The sequence below is a fragment of the Diaporthe batatas genome (assembly GCF_019321695.1).
Source record: "Diaporthe batatas strain CRI 302-4 chromosome Unknown Contig00013, whole genome shotgun sequence".
Taxonomy (NCBI): Eukaryota; Fungi; Ascomycota; class Sordariomycetes; order Diaporthales; family Diaporthaceae; genus Diaporthe; species Diaporthe batatas.
The window spans coordinates 1332571-1356236 of record NW_025408560.1 but is presented as its reverse complement, the minus strand read 5'-3'; the positions used below and the strand labels follow the sequence as shown (position 1 = coordinate 1356236).

The following is a 23666-nucleotide window of genomic DNA, read 5'->3' as shown; positions in this document are numbered from 1 at the left end:
AGATGCTTGTTCGCTGCGTAGATCTCACTGAGCGGAAAGCGCAAAACCTACGCGATCAAATGAGATGCCGACGCAATCCTTCTTGATACGAACTTGAAGTGAAAAATGTCGAACCGACATGTGCTATCTGCCCTACATGCCACCCACAAGCACCTTGAGACCTGCGCTCAACCGAACCTTGAAAGTGCCCAGGCCCGACCGGGTCGAACCGAGACCAGGCACAAAATGTGTGATATACCCTGGTCCATCCTCCGATGCGTTTCCAAGACCTCTGGCAGGCATATAAAATATTCTAGAAGTAGGCCAGTCCGCTCCAGCCCAGCACGCCCTCCAGCTCGGCTCTCACCTCCTCTGACCCCGAGAATCCAACACGCCCCGCGATCTCGGCCCTCCTGCCGCTCGCCAGCTCCATCCACCTCGCCAGCACCGCGCCGTCGACGATGTTGCGGCCACCTCCTCCGTCAACACCAGGCCCCATGCTGGCCTTGGTCTGGGTCGCCGAGGGCGGCATGCGATACGCCTTGGGGTTGAGCCCGGCCGGGTGGGGGAGGGTGTTGATGAGCTGTGACATGAGTGACGAGAGGCGTCGGTATGATGTTTCGGACACGGATGTGAGTGTGGCTAGTGAACCTGTGGGCGATGCGAAGAGGATTGTGTGCGGAGGGATAGTTTTTGCTGCGTCACCATTGGTGAGATGCCCGTTCTCCTGCGGCTGCGAATGGGACGAAGGCACCCGTGGTAGTAGCAATGATTTCACAGGGATATGCGCTCCGGTGTTGAAGGACGTTCGGTGCAAGAGAAGATGGCCTTGGAGTGATTTCGGATCTATGCTTCGTTTAGTAATCAAGGCTGATTGATGATAGGCGGGCAATACAATGACTTACGTTCGGGGTCGAACTGGAAGATGTGGATGTTGGCGTCCACGTCGACGGCCAGTATGAAGAGATCCTTGCCGTCTGGCACAAATTCACAATTCAGAACCTCCAGTTTTGTATTGCTCTTGCCGAAAAGCATCATCTTGTATGGCTCCTCGGTGTACCCCGTGAACCACACTCCCTTGAACGCATCTGACATCGCCAGAAGGCCTGTGCTAGGGATCTCCTTGACGCTCGTGACGTAGTTGCTCATATCCATGAAGGCAACTGGAAGCAGTGAGCCGTCTTCTTTGAGACCGCGCACAGTGCACTTCTGGCCATGTACAACGAGGACAAAGCCCTGCGTTCCAACGCCCGAAATAGCCGTGACACCTCCCCTAGGTATGTCTTCTTTGGCGACCAGCTTAAACTTCTTGTCCGTCTCTGGCCGGCCAGGCTCAGGTATGACGGTGGCAACGTCGTAGACGATGATCCGGCCGCGGATGGGGAGATCCTCTCCTCGTGAGATGGCTGTGCCCACAACAACAAGTTCACTGCGCTCGTGTGTCGTTTCAGAAACCTCCAGATTTAGAGTCTTGACGCAGGTGACTATCTCGCATGGCTCCATCTCGACCTCATCAATGACAGTCCAATGATGTGGTGAGATGAGCTTCAAGGTGCCTCGCTCAGCTATTGGCTTGAAGGTTATCTTCTCCTTCATCCAAGTCGGGGCTTGTTGCGGGTTGCTGTCCTCGTCTTTGGGCAGCTCGAATTCCTCTTCAACGTTGCATCCGACAACATACACGTCAGCGCGGGAGTGGAACGCGACCGAGTCCGTGTCGACTCCCAGAGGAACCTTCTGGAGTGACATCCCAAGCTCTGAAAATATGCATTCCGTGGGTAGCTGCGTGACACGGGACATGCCTTCGGAATCTGCGTATATGAAACCCCTCTCGCAGCCCTCAGTGTGGAACGAGCTGAGCGTCCTGACGCCGCTCCCCTGAATGCCAATCACTCTTGGCATCGATTTTGAGGACTTAATTATGAAGCTTGGTGAGGACCCTGGGAGGAATACAGTGCTGTAGCCTCCAACATTATCCATGGCCCGCAATGGCATTCTTCGATTCTCGTCGGTTGAATCATCGTCATCATCTTGCGGCTCTTCAGCGCTCTTGGCAAAGGTGTGGTTGTTCACTTTTCGGAAGAACAACGAAATCGTCAGGTCATTGGCGTTTGACTTGGAATTTCTGTGTGGTTCGTAGATCGTGAGGTCGTCGTTGGCATGTCGTAGCTGCAAGGCTCAGTCAGGGTGCGCAACGCACGAACAACGTCTGAACTTACAAGAAGATGGGGTGTCTTGGAAACCGTGTCTCCGAGATCTGCCACCAGGATTTCGGTCACAGTCTCTTTCGCAGCGCCCCTCCGAACAACCCATTCGGGGGTCAGCAGTGGAGGTATATAGCATAGCCCTTCAGTGCTAAACACAGGCGCAGATAAATCGGGGAGAGCATATATCTGGATATAATCAGCCATAGGCCCTTCTAGCTCGAGTGTGACGGGTTAAATACCTGAAAAGAGCCGGTTGAACTAAGCAGGAACATGAAAATTTGCTTCTGTTCACTTTGCTGTTGTGAGTCACCAAAGACTCCGGTCTTGTCCGAGTAGAGGCAACCAGAAACCCATTTCGTCGACCGAAGCTTTCCTTCCGGTTTCTCCAGCTCTTCAAGTTCGTCATCAGAACTCATCTGTGCAATGAGCGCGCTCGAGTCGTCCCTGATGAGGAGAAGATATGGATCGCAGATGCTCGCACTCAAGACTCTGGGTTCGGCTCCAGTTTCTTCGTCCTCCATAGGGAGAATCATAGCTAGCCCAAGATCTGGTAGATGTTAGCGGATCTTTCTTCTGAAATGTGCTCAAGTTTGTCTTCTGAGAGTCAATAAACTTACCTCCATCGTAGATACGAACTTCCGACTTCAAGACTTGTATGATCCGTCGGTGGTTTGCCATCATTCCAGCCTCGACCGTGAACCCTGCAGCTGGCTCGAATTCGGTTCCCGTTAGAGACTCGAAACCAGCGGCAGTCAAAGCATACACATCCGAAGTCTCGTAGTTGTCGAGATCAACCTTGGCAACGATCATGAATCTGTCGTACTGTGCAGAGGGATCATAGTCGGCACCCACGGCTGCGCCGCCCTTCTCGGCCTGTAGAGACTTTGGCACGGGCTTTTGCGCGTTCATTGTCCACACTCCTCGGGCTTCAGGGAACTCGAACCGGCCGACAACCTTCGGTTGTATTTCGCGATTCATTATTGCTAGTGACCCCGCGCGGCCAGCGCCCACGGCCGCAACGAGTTGCAGGTTGCTCCGTACGCCGGATTGGTTTCGCTCTTCTTCTTCGTCGTTTGGGAATGATGCTTTTCCGTATGTGATATCTCGGATTGGCGCAATACTTGTGAGCTTATCCTGGACCCTGAAAACCAGCTCGCCCCCCTTTGCTGCCGCAGTTCCATTTGTGGTCTGGGCAACCGCAGTTGTATCCGCGTAAAGATCGTCTTCGTCCTCGAAGTCCTCCTCGTCCAGTTCTTCAAAGTCCAATACCGCATCCTGGGTCCGTGGCTTTCTCCTTGAAGTCTGGCCCTGCTTGCGTGTCCAACCGAAGACAAGCGAGTCACCTTCTTCGCTGGCTGCAAAGATGGTGTTTCTGCCCAGTCGAGTGAGGCAAGAAACACGGTGGGGGATGATGGTGCCCCCGGATTCCGGACCTATGAGCTTGACCAGGAGGCCAGATACTCTCCGTCCATCCACCTGGAAGTCCAGAGTCGCCAGCCGACCATCAGAAAGAGCAAGAATCATCTGTCCGGTCTCCGGGGCAATGAAGTCAAGGGAGCATCCTTCAAGGCGCAGACCAAGGCTGGACTGGTCGTTTAGAGCGAAATCCGTGCACTGTTTTGTGAAGGGGTTCACCCCCACACCGTTCGTGGCGCCCGACTGATCGATGTGGATCAGCTCGTTGGCTCCGACGAGGAGGGCACCACCGACAGGCGCGGGCACAGCAATGACCTTGAACAGATCGTGAGGCAACCCGCCAACTGACAGGATTGGGGTGTGGGACTCTTGTTGGATGTCTAGATTGAACACCATGAAGGAAAGGTGGTCCTTCCGGCCCACTGCTGCTGATGGGGCCAATTTCGAGGATAAAATGCCAAAGGTTGGCTCTCTATACTCGTGCAGGAAGGCGAGGTCAATAGGATGGATCAGGTTGGGATCGAGACGGGATGTTCGCAGGACAAATGATGGTGAATATGGGGTGTCTTCTATGTTGCTAATGCCATTTACAACCGCTGAGGGCACGTCTTGTTTCACCGGTCTTGGGCCATCAAGTTCCTCATCCCAGTCATCCATTGCAATGTCCTCCTCATCGGCCTGTTTGAAAGGCAAGATGGCGAGGTTTCTGGAGCCAAACTTCAGGGCGGCGCACCTGCTCCCAGGGTCCGCAGCCAGGAAGTTGACGGTGTCATTCAGCGGAGGTGCCCAGGGGCTTCCTTGAAGATCCTCCTGCTCATAGTAATGGATGGAGATGGTGGCCAGGTCGTGCCGTTCCGGGTCCCACTGGAGGAGACTGAGCTTGGCGTCCTTGAAGAGCACCAGCAGCGCCTCGCCTCCTGACAGAGTGCTCTTCGTCTTGATCCTCGCCAGCCCTGTGACCGTCCCAGAAACAGAAACCTCGGCGACTAGGACGAGCTTGGTATTGTGCGAGCGATCAGACCTCTGGAAGGCAGCATCGCCGCCAAGGAAAGAGGACTCGAGTCCTTCATCGTCGTTGATTCTGCTGTCATAGTGGACATTGGGCTTCGCTGAGCTCAGGTTCGAGGTCTGGGGGACGTCGACTTCGGATGTTATGGTCTTGGTCTCGAAAATCTGGAGTATTGATGCCTTTGCGACGACGAGGTTGTTGCTTTGCGCTGAGAGTAAAGGGAGGGCGATGGAGTGGGAGACGGCCGTCGGCGGCGTCAGTTCTGAGTAGCACTGCATTCCGGCTCGCAACTTCTCATATTATTTGTGATTGGGCTGTCGACGGCATGGATCGTAAGCTTGAACGCCGAGCTCCTGATATCTAGAAGTTGGTGAGAGATGTTGTTTGGCATAAAGTCTTGAACCTGCACCGAGCAAAAGTAAGATGCGACTCGACCACGCTCTCACTGGCGGTGCAATTGGAAACAGTTGCATTGCCTGCCGGGTTCTAACCTGGTGAACCTCCTCTTGCTCCTGCAGGCAGCTGAGCACCCCTGTCCTTGAGCTAGACATAAAAGGGTCTTGGTGGCCCAAGCTCCTTGTTTCTGGTCGCGCCAGTGACGTCTGCATGATCGGGGAAGGCAGCCAGCACCTAGAAGGGGGAGGAGCTACCCAGCAACTGACTGACGCTGGAATGTCATAAACTCTAGACCATCAACACCACTGCTCTGCTTTCGTCAATCTGTTTACTTTACTCCTTTTCTACCCAAACTCTCAACTCTTCATGTCTGATCGAAATAGCACTTCTACTTAATTCTCAGAGAACTGAAGACACTCACCACAATATGGCTTCTGCAGGCTACCTGCAGATCAGCCTGATCTGGGTTGCCTACGCCATCGCAGTAGTGCTCGCCCTCATCGCAGCCGTGATCACAACTCTCACCTGGCAGGCCCCTCGCGAACGATCCATTATTGTCACCATCGTGGCCATTATCAGCATCACTTCTCTCCTAGCCACCGTCCTGCTGCTGCCAGTCGATATTGCCCTGGTCTCTGCGACGACCTCGTCCTCGCTTGGTGCCAAGAAGGATTGGGCCACACCTGAGCGGGTCGAAAACATCCTGTTCACCCTCAGGGTTGTTTACTACTCGCTGTACAGCTTCGATGCCCTCCTATGCCTCTTGGTCATCCCGTTTTCATACTTCTGGTACGAGGAATACGACGAGGTCGAGGAAGAGGAGGGCACACGGGGCGTTGGAGCTAAGCTCTGGGGCGCCTTCAAGTACACCCTTGGTTTTGTCGTGCTCGTGGTAATCCTCTTCCTCATTGGATTCTTCGTCCCGGCGGCCGGAAGCAAGGAGGGCAAGCACCTGGATCTCGACTATTTCAAGAAACTGTTGTCGGAGAACAACGGCGAGAAGGCCTTGACGTTTGGCCTTGGATTGCTGGTCACGCTGGGCACGTTGATTTACGTCTTGTACACCGGCGCAGGTCTGGCACTCTTACCAGTGTCCCTGATCAAGTCTGCTCCCTCAATCTCGGCTCCGCAGTTGTCGGAGACGACAGAGTCGCAGCTCGAGAGCAACAGGGAACGGCAGCGGCAGCTGGAGTTGCGCAATACTGGCCGTCCCGATGGGCTCCCCCCGAAAGACCAGCGCGAGATGGATGTCTTGATTCGGGAAGAGCAGACATTGGTGCGCCGCCAGAGGCTTGCTTCTGAAGCCCGTGGTGAAGGCCAGAGCTGGATCTACCGCGCTTGGCTCAAGACAGAGGCTGTCTTCCGCCCGCTCAAGCTCGTCGGTGGCATACTGCTCCTTCTTCTGGCTGTCTTGGTCTGGGTTTCCATGCTCATCACTGGTATCGACAAGGCGGCAAATTCTATTTGCAAAGCACGATGCGGCTACATCCTAGGCCACATCAATGTCTTCCAGCCCATCAATTGGTTGTTTGTCAAGACGGCCAACGCATTCCCCGTTGACTACATCCTGATGGCCCTCCTCATTTTGTTCTTCTTCAGCAGCTCCATCAGCGGCATCGCGACGATCGGCATCCGGTTCCTCTGGATCCGCATCTTCCAGATCAAGAGGGGTCGAACCCTGCCCCAAGCCCTTCTGATCGCCACCGTCATGCTGGCGCTCATCATCCTCGCCATCAACTACTCCATCTTCGCCATGGTCGCGCCCGAGTATTCCACCTTTGGCACCCAGCTGTACTGTGATAACCCGCCCCGCCATCCTGGAGAGCAGCCCGATTGCAGCGACCACAAGGAGCTGATCAAGCCCTGTTCGGAGCTCGAGGACAGCCAGGCCGCCAAGGCAGTGTGCACGCCCTCGGTCATGTCAACATTCCTCAACCGCGTGACACTTAACTGGCCAGTGTTCGGTGCAGTGGACTACTGGGCACAATTTGCCTTCCTGGGTATCTTCCTAATCGTCTTCATCACGTCTCTCTTCCGAGCGCCCAAGCTGGACCTCGCGGAGATCGACGACGAGGCCGAGGCAGACGAGGAGGAAGGTCTTCTGGCTAGCACAAGCCGCCGCTTCAACGCCACCTGGCAGGACATCACCGGTCATTCCCGGGACCATGAATCTGGTGGTAATCGAAACGGGTCTGGTCCTGGATACGGGACCAACTAGGAACTGTTCTTGAGGAAGCCAGGATGGTATTTGCGGTCGTTTTGGTACTCACGTCAGGCTCGTCTAAACTTGGAGCGAGCAGATGACTAAATTAAATTGTATGACACTTTTGGAAAACACCACGCGGTGTTGGTAGGCGCAAAAACGGAGGACAATGATACGAAGTCATGGATGACATGGAAGGTTGCAATGACATTGGTTGAATGCTTTTAGGGTTGCTCGTGCTTTGTTGTATCAGTTTGTTGCTGTATTAGGCGCATTATGGCGGAGACACGAGCAACGGTTGCATATTAGTATACCTCACTCAGTTTGTTTTTTTTGGCCGAGCATGCAAAGGGATGTGGTAATACAACATGGGTTTCTTAAGCAAACGTTTTTCTCCAAGCGGACTGAGCGGAGCAAAATCATGAATTGGCTCTTGAATTTAGCTGCTTGCGCACTTGCCTGACGTATGGTTACCCTTTGACTTCGACCCATGAACACGTAAAGTATTTCTTTACACAGATACGAAGAATCCACCTTCAAATCGACAAAAGCAATTGAAAGTGATAGCTGAGGATGTAGTCGATTGCATATTAGCGCTGTTCTTCCAAATGCTACGTTATCAAAACATTTGCTGAAAAATCCAGAATTGCCAGGCGCATCTCCAGAGTGATTGAATATGAGACCTCGAATATCGTATAATTGCAAACGCATTGTGACTATGACAGCTAGTCTCGTGGAAGCACATGAGGCCAGAGATCAAAGTTTACCACAAGCACCAGTTACACTCAACACATACAACTTGGTTCTACAACTTGTTTCTTACGTGCAATATCAATCAATGTACAAGAGTCGGGGACTGTATTAATCCACTTTATATGAATGCTAGTAGTGACTATAAGTATAGGCCCGACAAGCTTCTAGGATGCACCTAACCGCGTGACCTCCTACGCGACTTACACGCATCCTGCTCGCCTGACACCCCCTCCACCCCTCAGAGCCTTCTGGGATCGAACTTCTCCCAGGCATGCCCCCGCTCATCATACCCAGCCGACGGCCCAACGTGCATCTCCCTCCAGCACCGCGCGCAGTAGACCTCCCCGACGCCGCTGCCGTCCTCGGCGCAGCCCAGGCACCGGACGGTCGCGTCCTCGAGGCACACGATGCACCACGTCTTCTGGTCGGCGTCCGTGTAGCCCTTCCCCGGCCCCGCCGCGCGTGACGCGCCCCGGTTGTCCTCGGGCCGGAACGTCGGCGCCGAGGGGAGGCCCAGCGCGTCGGTGCGGATGATGGGCGCGCCGGCGCCCTTGAGCGCCGCGAGCCGGGCCTCTATCGAGGACTCGAAGGGGTCGCTGCTGCCGCTGGGGTTGGGGATGGCGCCTGAGGTTGGGGCCGGGTCGACCAGGGCCGTGGGGACTGTCGGGAGGGACAGGCCCGCCGCGGTTGTGTCGTCGTTGTTGGTGCGCCCTGCTGGTGGTCGGGGCTTTTGTGACGAGGAGGAGGCGGTGTCCTCCTGGCCCTCGTCGGCCGCGTCCTGCGGTACGGTCGGGAGCGCGAGCGCATCGCCGTCACCATCACCACCGCCCGCCCCGGAGTCTCCGCCCCGGGGCCCGTCGAGATCCAGCGCGTCCATGGCGCGGGAGATTACATCTTCCACCTCGTGCGACATGGCCTCGCCCTCGGAGTCATCGTCGGACTGGTCGGGTTTGTTGTCCCCGGCAGGGAGGGGAGGCCGTGCCGCCGCCGCCCCCGGGGCCGCCTTGAGCCTGGCCAGGAGGTCCTCTACGCGCCTCGACGGCCCCCCGCCGCCATCCGAGTCCGAGACGTCCTCGTCCAGGTCGAGGGGCTGCAGGACGTCATCGAAGTAGTGGTCATAGTCGCCAGAGGACTGGCTACCTCCCTCGGCGGCATCATCAGATCGGCGGCTGCTCACGGTCCCTACCCCGGGCGAGGATAGTCCCGTGGCTCGGACAGCAGACGGAGGCTGTGGCTGTGGGCGTGTGGCGGGTGGCGATGGGGAGTATGGCGGAGGGGGATCGTGGTTGTCCCCCCGGTTCCGCAGAGACCGGAGCCGTTCCGTCAGGGCATCCTCCCTGGACAGGGGCTCGGCGGCAGAGGAGGCGTGGTCGGTTCCGGTTGTGGGAATGTCCAGGGCGCTTTTGGTTTTTGCCAGGCAGCAGCCATCAGAGTCAGCCCGAGGCCGCCGGTGCGGAGATGATATATTTACTTGGTAGAGCGGTCAAGGTTGACGCTGGTGGGCTTCAACGCATTCAGTCTGTCCAAGAGACTCTTGTCGCCGGAATGGGGCGCCATTGGTCGAGGAGCGACGGGTGGACGGGGCTGAGCCGGCTGGCCGACCTGTGCTCGAGTAAGACGTCCCTGTCTCGGGTGATATGGGTGGCGTGAAGGATCTGAAATGCTCCAAATCTGGGGCAGTCAGGGTGGTGGTGATGGATTGTGAGGTGACATTGAGGATGGACAGGAGGAAGGAGACGATTGAGGTTGGTGAGGATTGGAGCGGATGTGCAGGCCAAGTGTATTTTGTCGTGCATTCTGACAGGCCTGAAGCCTAGAGGCACAGCCCTGACAGCCCGCCCTGACAGCCCGCGGAAGCATTCCAGAATGTTTCGAGATGTGGTCTCGAGATGGCCTGCACAGCCTCGTCACCCCCTCGTTGGAGCTGACCAAACAGCCCAAACACACCTCGCTCCGCCCCAGATCTTTTAGATAGATGATCACCGTGGCACAGATGCAGCATAGTGCAGGCAAGCCCACAGCCAGGCGAACCGTGGGCGAACTGGGGTCAGGAAGCTTAGAAGGCAAGCCTGCTTATCAGGAGGCTGTCAGGTATGCCCAAGCAGTCAGGCAGTCGGACACGCCAGCTATCCGTATGCTTATCACCCACTAGCGTAGGGTCCCCGCCTCTCTGTTTTCTGGGCGGTGGGCACTGTAAAAATGTGCTGGACCTTCTGACCTCAGTTCTTTGTAGGTATGCATGCGGCTCACTAACGAGAGACCCGTTGGCCCAATTCCGACGTCATCACAACAGCAAACATCAAGCGTCTGTATCTCGATGGATGATGATGTCTGCACCCGTCAAACACTCTGCAAGTCGGACACTTTCTTGGTTTCCCCACACGGCACAATGACGAACTGGACGAGAGGGAGCGAAAGGCAACTGAGGTACCGCAAATTGAGTCCCGAATCGCACTGGCGACGGCCGATCAGCACAGCGCTATGATGCAACAAGGGCCTTGGCGATCCTCTCGACCCTCCGAGGGGCCTCGCTGTGTGGTGACAGCATGGCGGAAGATGGCTGCTAGGCTGCTAAGCTGGTCGGCTGGTAACAAGACATGGCTGCACGGAGCATGCAGTGAGAATCAGAAATGCCCTGCCAGTCTGCCAGTCTGCCAGTCTGCAGCCAGGCTAAAGGTCAGAAAGGTACGACCCTTACCACGGTACACACACAGTACCTTGAGTACCTTGCTTGCAGTCTTGCATGGCGCAGTCGCGATGGCGCCTGATGCTAGCCTCAAGCGGAAGAGCAACAAGAGGATTGGGGTAGGGTAGGCGGACAACGGGCTGCGAACAGGACCGAGCCATGGCCATGGCCATGACCGACCACACCACTGGCGCGGTTGACCAAGCGAGGCGGTTTATTAGCAACCTTGTCTGCCTATGCGAAAAGGGCGACGAGTATATGATGCCGGGATAACGCCACTTGCGAGCCCTTCGGCCCTTTGCCTTCGGACGACTTTGTTTGATCATAATACCGCTGACACCACACAACCCGGTGACTGACCACTTGACCCCCCATACTGCGGCTCCCGTGAAACACCCTTGACTCTTGGGTCTTGTTAATCACTCTTGACTCTTGAATACCCAAGACTTGATCCTCAACAACCCTTTTTGATCAATCACACAACCTACCAACCAACCGGTAATCGCTTAACATTTTGTTGACGAACCCACCACCCATCGCATCCTTTCTTGCTTTTTTGGATTTGCACTGTACAACCACCGCGCAAAAGAGAGTCATGAAGATCGACTCCATCCTCGTACTCGGCGCGGTCCTGCAACCGATTGTTTCGGCTGTAGCGCTACCCGAGACCTCCGACCTCACCTCACCCGCCCAACAGCACCAACAGCGCGACTTCGACGACTCGCTCTACACCGACCTATGGAAGCGTAGGGGCGGCGGCGGCGGCGGTGGGAGGGGAGGAGGCAGCTCGGGTTCGGGATCATCATCCTCAGGCAGCAGTTCGTCTTCCGGGTCCAGCAGCGGCAGCAGCTCTTCCTCTGGCTCAAGTTCCGGAAGCTCATCCTCGTCCGGCAAAACAGGTTCCTCCGGCAGTTCGTCCTCCTCAGGGTCGTCAGGCTCATCGTCAGGCTCGTCGGCCGGCTCGTCAGGGTAAGCAAGCTAACCCGTTTTTGCGCGTGTGGGTCGATCGCTAACGCACACCGTCTCCCCGACAGTGGCCGCGGCGCCGCATCCTCGTCCTCCACATCCGGCGGCCGCACGACGACCGGCTCAGGCGCGGCACCCCAGTACGGCGGCGGGCGGTACTACGGCGGCGGCACGACGGTGCCCTACCGGTCCGGGTCGCGCTCGACCGGCGGCATCCTCCCCTTCGTGCTGGTCGGCGGCGTGGCCGCCTACGCCTTCTGGCCGGGCCACTGGTACGGCGCGCCCTACCTGTACCCCTACTCGCACCCCTGGAACTACCACAACCGCTCCTCGGGCCAGAACGAGACCAAGCCCGTCACCTGCGCCTGCGCCCAGGACGCCGTCTGCGGCTGCGACGACAACGCCAACCAGACCTACGTCGACAGCGTCATCGGCAACGGCAGCTACGACGGGCTCAACCGCAGCCTCGTCGCCCTCGGCGACGTCAACGGCACCGAGACCATCCTGCTCAACGGCACCCTCCCCAAGGGCACCACCGCCAGCGGCGGCACCGAGTCGCCCAACGCCGCCGTCCACGCCGCGAGGCTCGCCGGCTGGTGGCCCCTGGTCGCCACCGCCGCGGCCATGGCCTTCTTTGCTTGAGCTGCGGGCGTGTCGGGTCGAAAAGTCTCAGGTTGCTGACGGCGGTCTTCTGTGCTCTCGTGGCGGCACGATGCAGAGGATCCTCGTCAGCAGCCTGAGACAGCGCGGGACTAATTTTGGAAATCTTTGTCTGGCGGTCTTTTTCTTGTCGTCCCTCTTGCGGACAAAATTTTGTGCGGCGTCAGGCGTTGAATTGTTCCACCACGGCGCAGATACCCTGAACACGGAAACCATGTTTAAGTTTTGGCGCAAACACTGGTGCGGTGCGGCTACGTGTGGGAGCGATACTTTTGATACAAAATGTTTTTAATAACACAATTCCCCAAGCACCCGGACGCGGTGACGTGGTGATATGTGCGACGACGTCAGCCATGAGGGTCTCAACCGGGCATCGTGATGTGCAGCAGGGAACACTGAGGGTCATCAACGGAGACATGGACCTACAACAAGGCATTCACTGCCCGCCCCCGGCCCATGAATTAATTGTACTTGCTATTCCCAGGACCCGTGGGCCACTCACTAGGCAGGTTAGAAATCTACACATATACAGTAATCCAAGCTGGCCAAACCTCAAGTCTGCCGTCGGGTGTTGCCCCCTTCCAAGCCACGGACAGCCAGTCCAACACACATCGAGGCCCAGCCACAGGCAGGAACAGAACACCAGGGCTCAGCCAGGGGAAAAGACCAGCAGCAACAATCGATTACATCTGAATCTCCGCCTCGCCGTCGGCCCCTACGTCACACCCACCGCCGCCGCCCCAAAGACAGTTGGTCGGTCGGTCAGTCGGTCGCGAGCCTCCTTCCTTCGGTGCTACATCACACACAGACACACACAGAGAGAACATGGGACAACCCGTCCCCCCTTCCCCCTTCCCCCCCGAATCCATCCTGCAAGGGGGCCTTCCTCCCGAGACCAGCAGGGCGGACGCACGTGGGAGGCGAGGCGAGGCGAGGCACACAAGCAACCCAAAATAGCCGCCTTGCCAGTAGATGAAGAGTGACTCTTTTCTCCCTATATTCTTTTTTTTTTAAAAAAAAGGTCCTGTGTGTTGATTATATCAGTTGACGAGGGAAGGTGTCTCAAAGTACCAAAGGTGTGGATATTATCGTATTGTAGGGGGCTGCAGCATATGTAGCACGCATGTATAAAATCGTCGAGGCAGACATACTACGCCACAAAGGGGCGGAAACAACACACAAGGCTGAGTCAATCGCGACTAAGCTCCCGGCTAGACACACCAACACCCTGAAACTACCTAGGTATCAAGAGGCCAGGCCTACAGAAGTAGCACCAGGGGCAGTGTTGTTCCACAGCGGGCGGGTGCCAGAGACAATGGTGGACGTTGGCATGAACAACATTTTCCTAGTTTCACAAAGCAATTTTCACCATATCAACCAACTACCCCCCCTCGCATCAGATTGCCTTGGTTGCGCAGAAAGATTACGCAGGGCGTGTGTAAATAGATGCTATGTGTCGTCTCCGTGAACGTCTCTCTTTGGGTATCAATATGTACATCATCCTTGTGTCCCATAATAGATCAAAACATGAAAAGAAATAACCCCAGGGACATGATGACCGGTAAGGAAAAGAAAAGATAAGAAAACAGAAATAGACCAAACAGACAAGTCTGATGCACTCATAGCAAACAAAGCCAGATGCGGCACAAGTATATCCGCAACCGCTGCCGCCCGGGATGCTGGGGGGGCTGGCTATCCCCACCGCGCTCGACGATGCCCACACTCCCACTTGTAGAAGTGACGCCGGGGCTGATGCTATGGGAACGAGGCCAAGCACGATCCCACGCCCCGCTAATCAATCATAGGCCTGTTGTCCCTTCCGCAGGTGCTTCTTCTGTTCTGAAAATGGACCGCTCTGGTAAACGCCGCGATGCAACCATGCGATGTGTGTAGTTCCCAACTCCGAGAGATGAGGTCCGTGGAAATTGGTCGAATGCATCCGTCCCTCAACCGCCTGTCTGTCCATTTTTGTGCATTAATACCTTCAATTATTGTGATGACTCCCAATCTGTCCACGCCGTGAACCTGTCGACTTGGGACCAGGACATATTTCGCTAGGCCGTTTGGAGGTGCCAGATCATGGATCATGCCCCGGAATCGGCCTCTGTGGAGGCCATGGACAAAGGCGAGTAAGGCATTGCTTCTGTCGTTGGGTTCAGCAGTAGCTCCGTGATCTTGGGTGTCAGTTCGCGGGCGCGGAAAGGCTTCGAAACGACATCGTCCTGCAAACAGGTCAGTTTAAGGAACCAGAAGCATATCCATGCAAGGTTCGACGTGGGCTGTACATACCATCCCCGAGGCCATGGCTTCCCCAATTTGCTCAGGCCTCACATACGCTGTGACTGCTATGATTGGGATGTGGGCCGTAAGCACGCCCTGCTTCTCCAGCTCCCGGATAGTACGCGCACACGTTGTCCCGTCCATGACGGGCATCTCCAGATCCATGAGTATGATTGAGACATTGATCAAGTCCTCCTCGTCATCTTCGTCGATAGGACTCAATGGTCCGTAACCCTTGGCAATCGCCGCCTCGTGATTCCAGTGCCTCGAACGCTGGAGCTTCTGAATCGCTTCGCCTCCATGGTTCGCCAGGTGTGCTCTGAAGCCGGAGTTCTTCAGCAGCCGACCCAGCACCTTCTGATTGACCTGATTGTCCTCGACAACTAGAACGTCTATCGTCCCAGGATCGATAGCCGGTTGTATCGTGAGGAAGTCGGTCCCCTCCTTGTGAAGAGATGGGCTAGGAAGCTGTGGCTCAACAGCTTTGCGACTCTTGATGTAGAAGGCGAAGGTACTGCCGACGCCTTTCTCACTAATGACGCCGATCTGGCCGCTTTGTAGCTCTGTGAGCATCCGCGAGATGAAAAGACCGAGCCCGGATCCTCCATACTCGACGTGTGTTCGAGGCGAGGTTTGCCGGAATCGTTGGAATAGCATTGACCGCTCCTCGTCTGTCAAGCCAGGCCCAGTATCCGCCACACAGACGTGGAGGTTGAATTTCTCGCCGGTACCCCAGTCAGGCTTGTCTGTGATGTCTTGCTCGGCCTCCAACCCCTCCTGAAAGAATTCAATCCCACAAATTTGTGACTTGCACGCTTCCTTGGATGCCCCGAGTGTAATGATGATGGACCGTTCCTCTTGCTTTTGAATGAACTTGATCGCATTAGTGAGAAGGTTGATAATGACCTGTTGTAGCCGAGCTGGGTCGAGGAGTGCAAGCTCAATGCCCATGTCTCGGTAGGACTGATCGATGCGAAACTCGGCCTTGATGTTGTTCGATGCCAACTCCGTGTCGAACATCTTGAGGCTTGTCTGTATGACTTCCACGGGGCTGACAACAGTTGGCGTCACCTCTACCATCCTGGAATCGAGCCTCGACAACGTCAGGACATCATCCACGATTCGTTTCTGGTGATTCGAGCACAACGATATGGTGTTGGCGGCTTCCAGACAGGTATCAAGCATCTTGCCCAAGCGCTCGGCGATCTCGGGTTCGGTCTTCCGGTATGCTGCGATGCTGCCTATGATCTCGTCCGCACACTGGCACAGGGCGCTCAGTGGGTTGCGCATCTCGTGACTTGTCATGTCAATGAAGTTTTCTTGCTGTCGCTTGAGCTCGACCGCCTCTTCCCGGCGCTGCTTTTGGAATGCCTCCGCCCATTTCTGTTGAGAAATATCGGTTATGACGCCAAAGATGGCTTTGACTGCCCCGTCACTGTCCTTCTCAGGATAGGCGCTCATCAGGGCCCATGTCTCGATGGGGTGGCCATTGAACTCGCGACGTGCCTTGAATCGGAACTCTTGGACAATCGAGACCTTGTCATCAATCAAGCTCCGCCAGGCAGCCTCAATAGTCGGCCTGTCGATAGGTAGAACGCTCTCCATCCATGTGTTGGTTGAGTTGATCGTTCGCGGGTGCCTCGAGATCTCCCACCACGAGTCGTTACAGAAGTTGATATGCCCCTCTGCATTGGCGATAAAAATGCCGACGGGGGCAAATTCCGCCATCCTGGTAAACTTGTACTCGCTTTCGACGGCCTCCTGTGTTCGCAGACGCAACTGAATTGAGAGTTGTTGGCGGTCCAACGCGGCAAGGCGCGCAGCCTGCTGACCACGCTTGATCTCTTCTTCGAACAAAACGACAGATGCCATAGAAGTCGCCAATTGCCGAGACAGGAGGTCGACAAATAATCGGTAATCATCATTATACGGCCTCCGGGGGTTAATACCCATGACGACAAAACCAACGACGGTCTCGCCGGTGGTGGGATGCACAGGAAAAATGACGATGTTCCTGGAAGGATCGCCGAATCCTCGCCACTGGATGCCCTCGATGAGACTCTGTGGTAGTGTTCCATCGTCCTTTGACAACACAACAGGGACCGTTGGTTGTGCCATTGACCTCCGCATGTATGACGCAAAGCCCTCCTCACTGGTTCGCAGATCGATCCATGGTGTCGCAGCTGGGTGGTCGGCGGCTATCCCTATTGAACCCTCGAGGACTATCTGTGGAGGGTTGACCATGCTTCCAGAATGCATGGATGAGACCTCGCTTTCTGAGTCTTCGGTCACGGAGTAGATCAGGGCGAAAGGGATGTCCCACTCGTTAACTTTCATACTTTCATGGACCTGCTTCCAGAACTGTCCCACGTTGCGAGCCTGCGTTGTCTTCTCGCCAATTGCACGGAGGGTCAGCATCCTCCGCTCGTTGACCTTGCGGCGGGTGTTCTCGAATGCAGGGTTGTATAGTCCCACCACGGACCCATCGCTGCCTAGGAGTGGGACGATAGACCAGTTGAAGAAAGCTTCTTCTAAGAAGCCATTTCGGTTCAGGAAAAGCCGATCATCTTGTTTCATAGTAGCCTGCAGACAAGAAGGTCAGTCGAAGCTCATCAACAACCCTTAGCTCGAAAGCGTCTGAACCAATTCTTGACCCTAGCTTCCTGGCCGCCTGGTGATGCCATGGTGCCTTGGAAGGCTCCGACACCGCTACGCCACTCGTTTATGATATGGATAATAAATACTCTAGTCTAGAACGATTCTGCAGGGGAGAAAAATGAAGGGATGACGTTACCTGGCCATGATTCCACGCAGCATCGAAGACTGGCTTGATCTCGTCCCATATTTCCGCCCACGCCTCAGTGTAGGGTTGGCCCATAAGCTTCGGGTGCTTGTTGCCTGCCAAATCGAGGTACGCTTCATTGTAGAGCGCGATATTGTCCGGCCCCCAGTACATGGCAGCAGGATGTGGACTGCCCATGATCATGTTTGACATGGTTCGCAAATCTGCTGGCCACGATTCAATGGGCCCAAGTGGTGTGGCTGCCCAGTTTCTCGATCTGGCGAACTGTAGATGTGGCAGCATGCTGCTCGTGTCAACTATCCTGGTCCAATCGAACGACACCGCACAATCCGCTGGATCGTCACAATCGTACGCGTCCTCTGTGGTAACGATCGGCGTGTCCGGCCTCATATCCCTCAAGTCCCTGGGCTCCGAGTGCGCGCGGCGTGAGGCAGCCAAGGCCTGATCCGGCTCTGCATCGCCAAAATAATCAAGGTCGCTCAGAGCTCTTTCACGGCCGGGGGTGTGAGTATCTCGGCTAGCTGTCTGTCCCTGAGAGCGTTGTTCGAGAATCGACGAGGCGCGTGCGATGGGAGCCGGCGATGTGGGCGTGATCGAGACAGCGGCACTGTTGCCACTGACGAAACGGAAGCGATTTCTCACGGTGGAGCATGTCCAACTGATACCGCCATACGACAGCGACGGCAAACACACATCCATGGACCTGTTTTCTTTCACAAAACTGACGGCCCACGCCTTGAACCGGGAGAAATCGACACTGTCCTCTGCGCTTTTGGATATCAGCTCATCTACTCCAACGGCGGCTCTCAGCGCTGCATTGCGCCAGACTATCTTCAATGAGCCAGGGCCGAAATTTGATGGGTCCATCAAGTCGATTATGAAAGTCGGCCGCTCATCCTGATCCAGTAGCTCAATCACGCCTACGCCCTGAAGATCTTGTAGTTCTGACGACATCAAGCGACCGTCTATGCTGTGGGAGGACTGGCTCCCAGCGGACCCACCGCTGCCAGGGGTGCTCATGCTTTGGGCCCGTGCCGGGCTCGCGGAGCTGACGTGCCCCCTAGGTAACCTGACCGTCCTCACAGTGCCTTGCTCATCCCGCAGGCGGTGTATCATGGCCCCGGATGCCTCCGAAGCGGAGAAGCTTGGTGGCCGTCCCGTCATGTGTTTCGAAGACGAATTGGAGAAGAACAATGGCGAAACCCCGTTGGACAGGGGCAAGTCCTCGAGGGTCCGAGGAGTAGCAAGCTTGGGGAGGTCAAGACTGCCCGGCGGAAGACGGCGCGGCTTCTTCGCTGCTGGGGTAACGAAAGTGCCGTCGAGATGACCGTCGTCAACTGGCCGTTTCGTGCGACGCGACTTTAGACCGGGGAGCGCGAAGCCCTGGCTGTCTGGCGGTTTCCAAGGTTGTGCGGGTTTACGAAAGGGAGGGGCTCCCAAGGAGAAAGCTGCCGAATGGAGACCGTTGACAGAGGCGGCAGCATCAACGCCAGATTGATCACGAACGGTGGCGGCAGCCGTCAGACCATATCGGCTGATGTCGAAACCACGCCCTGTGACCAGCTGAGCGGCAAGCCTGATAGCCCCCTCGGAAGGGTGGTGACAACCTCGACTTGCGCCCGGCGGCGGTTGTTGTGGATGCGAGTGCGGAGGCGTCGCCACAGTGCCAGTCCGAGGGCCAGGGGGTGTCGTCGGGTAGCTGGGAGGCGGCAGGAACGGAGTAGACTGGAGGTTGTGAGTTCTTGCGGAGGGCGGAACAGAGACAGAGGCGGAAGCGGAAGCAGAGGTACTGGAGGGCAGATCCGCCTGGTTTTTGATTGGAAAAGCAGATTTACGCAGCGAGGCCTTGGGTTCCAGATTCATGAAGAAAGAAGAAATCGAAGGCTGTCGAACCGACTATTGTCAGTCAACGGCCCCCGTCCTCGTACACCGGATAAAATGGCAAGGGTATGAGGAAAACAGCTAGCATAAGTATGGCATTGGAGGAGCGTACCCGCAATGCGGCGGGAAAAGCAAGCAGGGAATAATAGACAAGGCGCGGGCTGACCAGTGGAGGGGGAGTAGCGATACTGGGGAAGATCGAGATGCGCCCTGGGCCTGCAAAGAAAAGCAGCCAGGGGTGGTACTTGGAGGGGGGAGTGATCTAGTGTAGTGCAATTCTCATACAGGAGACGGGAGGGCTGATATCCAGGCCATCCCCAGGAAGAGCGAAGGCGCAGGCGGGATGACGAGACCCTTCGGGAAGGGGAGACGAGACGCCTTGGACGATGGATGATGGGCTGGGCAACTTTTTTCGGGGGTAGCCAGCACAGATGAAGTGCAGTTTCAATTGCGCTCGAGAGGGCGAGGGCGAGGGCGAGGGCGGTAGCGGCAGGTAGCAGCAAGGCACCTCTTGAGAGCGGGCCGGCGAAGGTGATGGCCACGGATGAGCGGCGACAAGGGATTCTTGTCCTAATGCAGGTTAGCCAGAGCCCGTAGCGACGCGCCGGTGGGCATGAGGCGTTTGGGTCCGAACGTCGTCCCCCGTGGTCCCGCGCGCCCACCCGTGTGCCCAAACTGGCGGAAATAGCCTGTGCGATGACGCCGGTGGGAATGACTCGGACGAGAAAGATGGATCCACGTACCTACTAGTCCGATGTAGGCGGCCCGAGGCAGTAGGCTGGCGAGCTGGCAAGCTGGCGAGCTGGCTGTATCTTGCGAAGCAGCCTGCCAGGTATAGTAATACTGTGTAGGAAATGTGGCCTGGGAGTGAGTGTGAGTGGTGGTGGTGGTGGGGGTGGGCTGCGACTGCCGCGTGGCTAGAGAGAGGCGAGCGGGCAAGCAAGCAGCCGAATCGGGAGTAGCAAGAGCCGCGGAGCTGGGAGTGACAGGACCAGACTGCCCAGACTGCCAGATTGGGGCTACTCCGTACTCGGTGTTTTGCCAGAGGCTCGATGGCAGCAGACGAGGGCGATGGCACGGCACCCAGGGCACGAGACAAGACGAGACTGCCGAGAGAAGGCGCTCAGGTCGGGCTGGTCGGGTGGACTAAATTGGACCACACAAGACAAGGCTGGCGGGCCCGAGGGACAAGAACAGACTACTAGTACTGGGGAAAGCTGTCACGTTGGCCGGTCGAGAAACAGACGCGCATTGATGAACCGAGGGCTGGCCTGGCTCTGGATGAGACGAGGTTCGGTAACGGTATGGTATGAATACGACGGGGCAGGGGTGTGGTTGGTCTCCCGAAGTCTAGATCGCTCGCCGGGTGATAGCTTGAGCTTGAGTGTGTGTGTGGTCGTCGTGGGCCTGCGACTGGAAGGGCGTTGGCGTGGGTGGTGGATGGGTGAGCAAGGTGGAGCAGGCCGGACGAGACTGGACTGGTCATTTCTCGAAGAAGGGCTCGAGAGTCGAGTTGTATGCAATTGCACAGGTATTTGTGTGTTCGTCCTTCTCAAAAAAAAAAACCAAAAAAAAAAAAAAAAACCATTGCCATTTATGATTCTGTCTGCTGGGCCGAAAGCAGCAAGGAGAATAAAAAGCATGTCTCGGAGCCAGGGATTCTGGTTGGTAGGGCAGTGCCTGCAACAGCCATGTCAGTGTACACTATACATAGTCCTAGGACTCCTAGGGGCAGTTGACCTGGCAGGCTGGCACCTGGGCGATCGTGATCGACGGCGTGCTGGTCCAAGACCCGGAGCCAAGCCCATCGAGGGCCACCACGCAGCACACAGGTATCCTGCCCAGAATTGGGTTGTGTGCGAGGAGTCAGAAGGTTGAGTGAGCGAGAGTGAGACTGACACAGGATCGAGGGAAGGAGGGCGAGGTGTGGATCTCGGGGAGCCCACAGCTGATCTGCCCCTGTCCTGCGTACCTGCCTGCCTGCCTGCCTCGTACCGGCTGGCTTTCAACGTCGTAACGGACGGTTGCTTGCCCGTTGCCCGATCGTGCCTTCCCAGATGTTTGGGTCCACCGTAAAACCCGTAACCTGGCAGCCTGGGGACGTGTTTTGTTGTAGTGTAAGTACACAGGCCGCAGGCCTCGCCCCACCGGCCTGGATGATGGATGTACTCGGTACTCGGTAGCCTCTGTAGGATTTCACCAGCGCACCCCGAGTCCGTGGTGCATGTACTGATCAGATAATGATAAGCTGTTAAGCAACGGCCCACGGCAGCAGCAGCCAAGACCCAGCTGCCGATCGACAGGTCTGGACCGGTCGGTCCCATCCCGTTCTAGCCAGGCCTGCTGCAGGGCCCTGCCCAGCTGGGCTCGCGGTGTCGCGCTGCTGGCGCACCAGAATTTGACCGCATCAACAGGTGGGCAAGTGGGCCCCTTGAAATGTTACTATGTGGTACTCGCCAGTATCCACTTGTTTGAATTCGTGAAGGTACCCAATTAATTGTCCATGAGCAAAGAGACAGCCCTCCTCTCTATGCTGACCACAGTACGGAGTACACGGACAGCACTACACAGTACTGTACTGTCCAGGCGAACAGATGCTCATCCGTTCATCATGAACAACCTTGGAAGCCAAGTACGGCCCGTTCAGCTGCTCAGCTTCAGCCATGGGAATAACAGCTCACCTGCTCACTTGTCGGTCTGTCGAGAAGGGCATGTTCAACATTGCGGTACTCTGTACAGGCACATCTGCATCCTGTCATCTTGTCCCGGCCAATCAAGGCTCGATAGTTCCCATCGACGGGCCGCCTGCATTCCTGCCGTTGGCGACCAGGGCGGCAGAGCCCTAGGGCGGATTCTGTCCCGTCGTCAGTGTCTCGTCCAGAGCCAGGCCCGCCAATGGGCATCATTAGCAATCCTCCAAGGGACAATGTCTCTCGCTGAAGCAGGCCGACCAAGAACGGATCCTCTGCTCCTCCTGACCGGCCGACGGCGCAGCGGGCGTTGGAGATTGTGCTAGAAGTTCTTGGTCGGCCCGTTCTCTTCACCGCCCGCCAGCCTCTCCTCTCAAAGACAGTGGAGAGACGAGGTTCATCCCGGGTCGCCGCCACAGACTGCGACTTGCCCAATGATGCGCCGCGGGTTGTGCCTGCAGAGCATCATCCATCTTCAACGACAATCATCCCCAAGTCATGCCGATGCAGGTCTTGCGTCGCTCGCGACCCGGTACTCTCCTCGTTGGCTGGCCGGGCCGCTGAACCAACCCGAGTGGGCAATCCACCCAGGCTGCCAGGCTGCCAGGCTGCCCAGGCCGGGCTGCCAGGCTGGGAGTGATGGCCTCAGAGTCGACTGAGTGACCCACGAGTCCCCACGGCATCCCGAGGGCACGCACCGATTGGAATGGACGGCGCCGACCACCACTCCTTAATATATTCCCGTCATGATCCCATTCCTTGATTCGTTGCTGCCCTCTAATACTGTGCTCTTGGGTAACATGCCACAGCCCGCTCGGTTGAGCACTCACCAGGTTTCAAGTCGCTGGCCCTACCTCCTCCTACCAGGCTTTGCGTGTCGATAGTAAGCCGAGGAGGGTTGAACGCGTGTAGCTTGCACCATGCAGGCTCTCCCGCATGTTACTCCGTACAGCCCCGGGCCTCACTGCGCCGCTGTGCTCGACGCAGACAAGCAGAGTCCAAAGCGTCTGCACGGCGATCTGCACGGGTCGCCTTCCGCTCGTCAGCTCTCACATTCAAGGTTTCCAAATTCCACTTCCACGCATCCCCAGCGCCCAACTGGCACGTCTAGGGCAGGGAGGCAGTCCAGGGCGGGCGGATGGGGCAGTTGGGGGCGGCGTTCACGCACCGGGCAGCATGGCTGAAATGCAGAAATGCCACCTCGCAATCCCAATGGCTGCATGGTTCCCTGAGCGTCTCATTTGACCCCCAAAAAGGTCGCCCCCCTCACTCGCCCGCCCACTTCTCACGAAGCGCCCGGGATTGGCTGACCTTGACTGCACCTCCAGCCAATCCCATGCGACAGCGCCCACCCGCCCGGCGGCTACAACTGCTGGTCCCGCTCTTCCTATTGGGCCAGCTGCGCCAATCCCACTCGTTTTCTGCGATTTCTGGCTCGGGGTCACACTCGCAGCTGCAGGTGCGCCGCTCCCCACGGTGGCATTGGCTGGCTGGCCAGGTTGGTGAGAAGGCGAGCGCCTCTGTGATGGCCTGTTGTAGCATTGCGAGTCGCAAGGGTCAATCTGCTGGTGGGTGGGTGAGAGCTTTTTATAGGGACCTGGCTTCCCCTCTCTCCTTTTCCTAGATCTAAGTCCGAGTTAGTGATTATCTTGCGCGCAACCTCATCTCCTTTCGTCGACGTATATATATCCGAATAGGAGGAATCACGCTCCGTTCAAACGAATCCGATGTGAAGTGTCC

At 56.7% G+C, this 23666-nt stretch overlaps 4 protein-coding genes across 4 annotated transcripts; 1 reads left to right on the top strand and 3 right to left on the bottom strand.

The window, feature by feature from the left end:
• Positions 1-65: 65 nt before the first annotated feature.
• Positions 66-5048, bottom strand: KVR01_010628 (cleavage/polyadenylation factor CFT1). The gene is made up of 5 exons (XM_044790749.1): positions 2801-5048; positions 2423-2730; positions 2196-2369; positions 885-2145; positions 66-825 (listed from the first exon to the last, which is right to left on the bottom strand). Exons 1-5 carry the CDS (start codon positions 4884-4886, stop codon positions 293-295), a joined length of 4362 nt encoding a protein of 1453 aa, XP_044640787.1. The 5' UTR covers positions 4887-5048; the 3' UTR covers positions 66-292.
• Positions 5049-5226: 178 nt separating this feature from the next.
• Positions 5227-7590, top strand: KVR01_010456 (uncharacterized protein). The gene has a single exon (XM_044793304.1). It carries the CDS (start codon positions 5432-5434, stop codon positions 7220-7222), a length of 1791 nt encoding a protein of 596 aa, XP_044640615.1. The 5' UTR covers positions 5227-5431; the 3' UTR covers positions 7223-7590.
• A 471-nt stretch (positions 7591-8061) lies between these two features.
• Positions 8062-9997, bottom strand: KVR01_010236 (uncharacterized protein). The gene is made up of 2 exons (XM_044789726.1): positions 9432-9997; positions 8062-9360 (listed from the first exon to the last, which is right to left on the bottom strand). The coding sequence occupies exons 1-2, from the start codon at positions 9515-9517 to the stop codon at positions 8199-8201; spliced, it is 1248 nt and encodes a 415-aa protein (XP_044640395.1). The 5' UTR covers positions 9518-9997; the 3' UTR covers positions 8062-8198.
• A 4359-nt stretch (positions 9998-14356) lies between these two features.
• On the bottom strand, positions 14357-19218 carry KVR01_010276 (uncharacterized protein; the record flags this gene model as incomplete). The annotated part of the gene is made up of 3 exons (XM_044783596.1): positions 14357-14494; positions 14562-17135; positions 17347-19218. The coding sequence occupies 3 exons, from the start codon at positions 19216-19218 to the stop codon at positions 14357-14359; spliced, it is 4584 nt and encodes a 1527-aa protein (XP_044640435.1).
• Positions 19219-23666: the final 4448 nt, after the last annotated feature.

Excerpts from the sequence above, each read along its gene's own strand:
- KVR01_010628 (XM_044790749.1), bottom strand. The coding sequence starts at position 4,886 with ATGCAGTGCTACTCAGAACTGACGCCGCCGACGGCCGTCTCCCACTCC. Across the intron at positions 2,370-2,422 it reads GTTCAACCGGCTCTTTTCAG|ATATATGCTCTCCCCGATTT; the intron begins GTATTTAACCCG and ends GATTATATCCAG. Across the intron at positions 2,146-2,195 it reads CCAAGACACCCCATCTTCTT|CTACGACATGCCAACGACGA; the intron begins GTAAGTTCAGAC and ends TGAGCCTTGCAG.
- KVR01_010456 (XM_044793304.1), top strand. The coding sequence starts at position 5,432 with ATGGCTTCTGCAGGCTACCTGCAGATCAGCCTGATCTGGGTTGCCTAC.
- KVR01_010236 (XM_044789726.1), bottom strand. The coding sequence starts at position 9,517 with ATGGCGCCCCATTCCGGCGACAAGAGTCTCTTGGACAGACTGAATGCG. Across the intron at positions 9,361-9,431 it reads AACCTTGACCGCTCTACCAA|CGCCCTGGACATTCCCACAA; the intron begins GTAAATATATCA and ends AAAAACCAAAAG.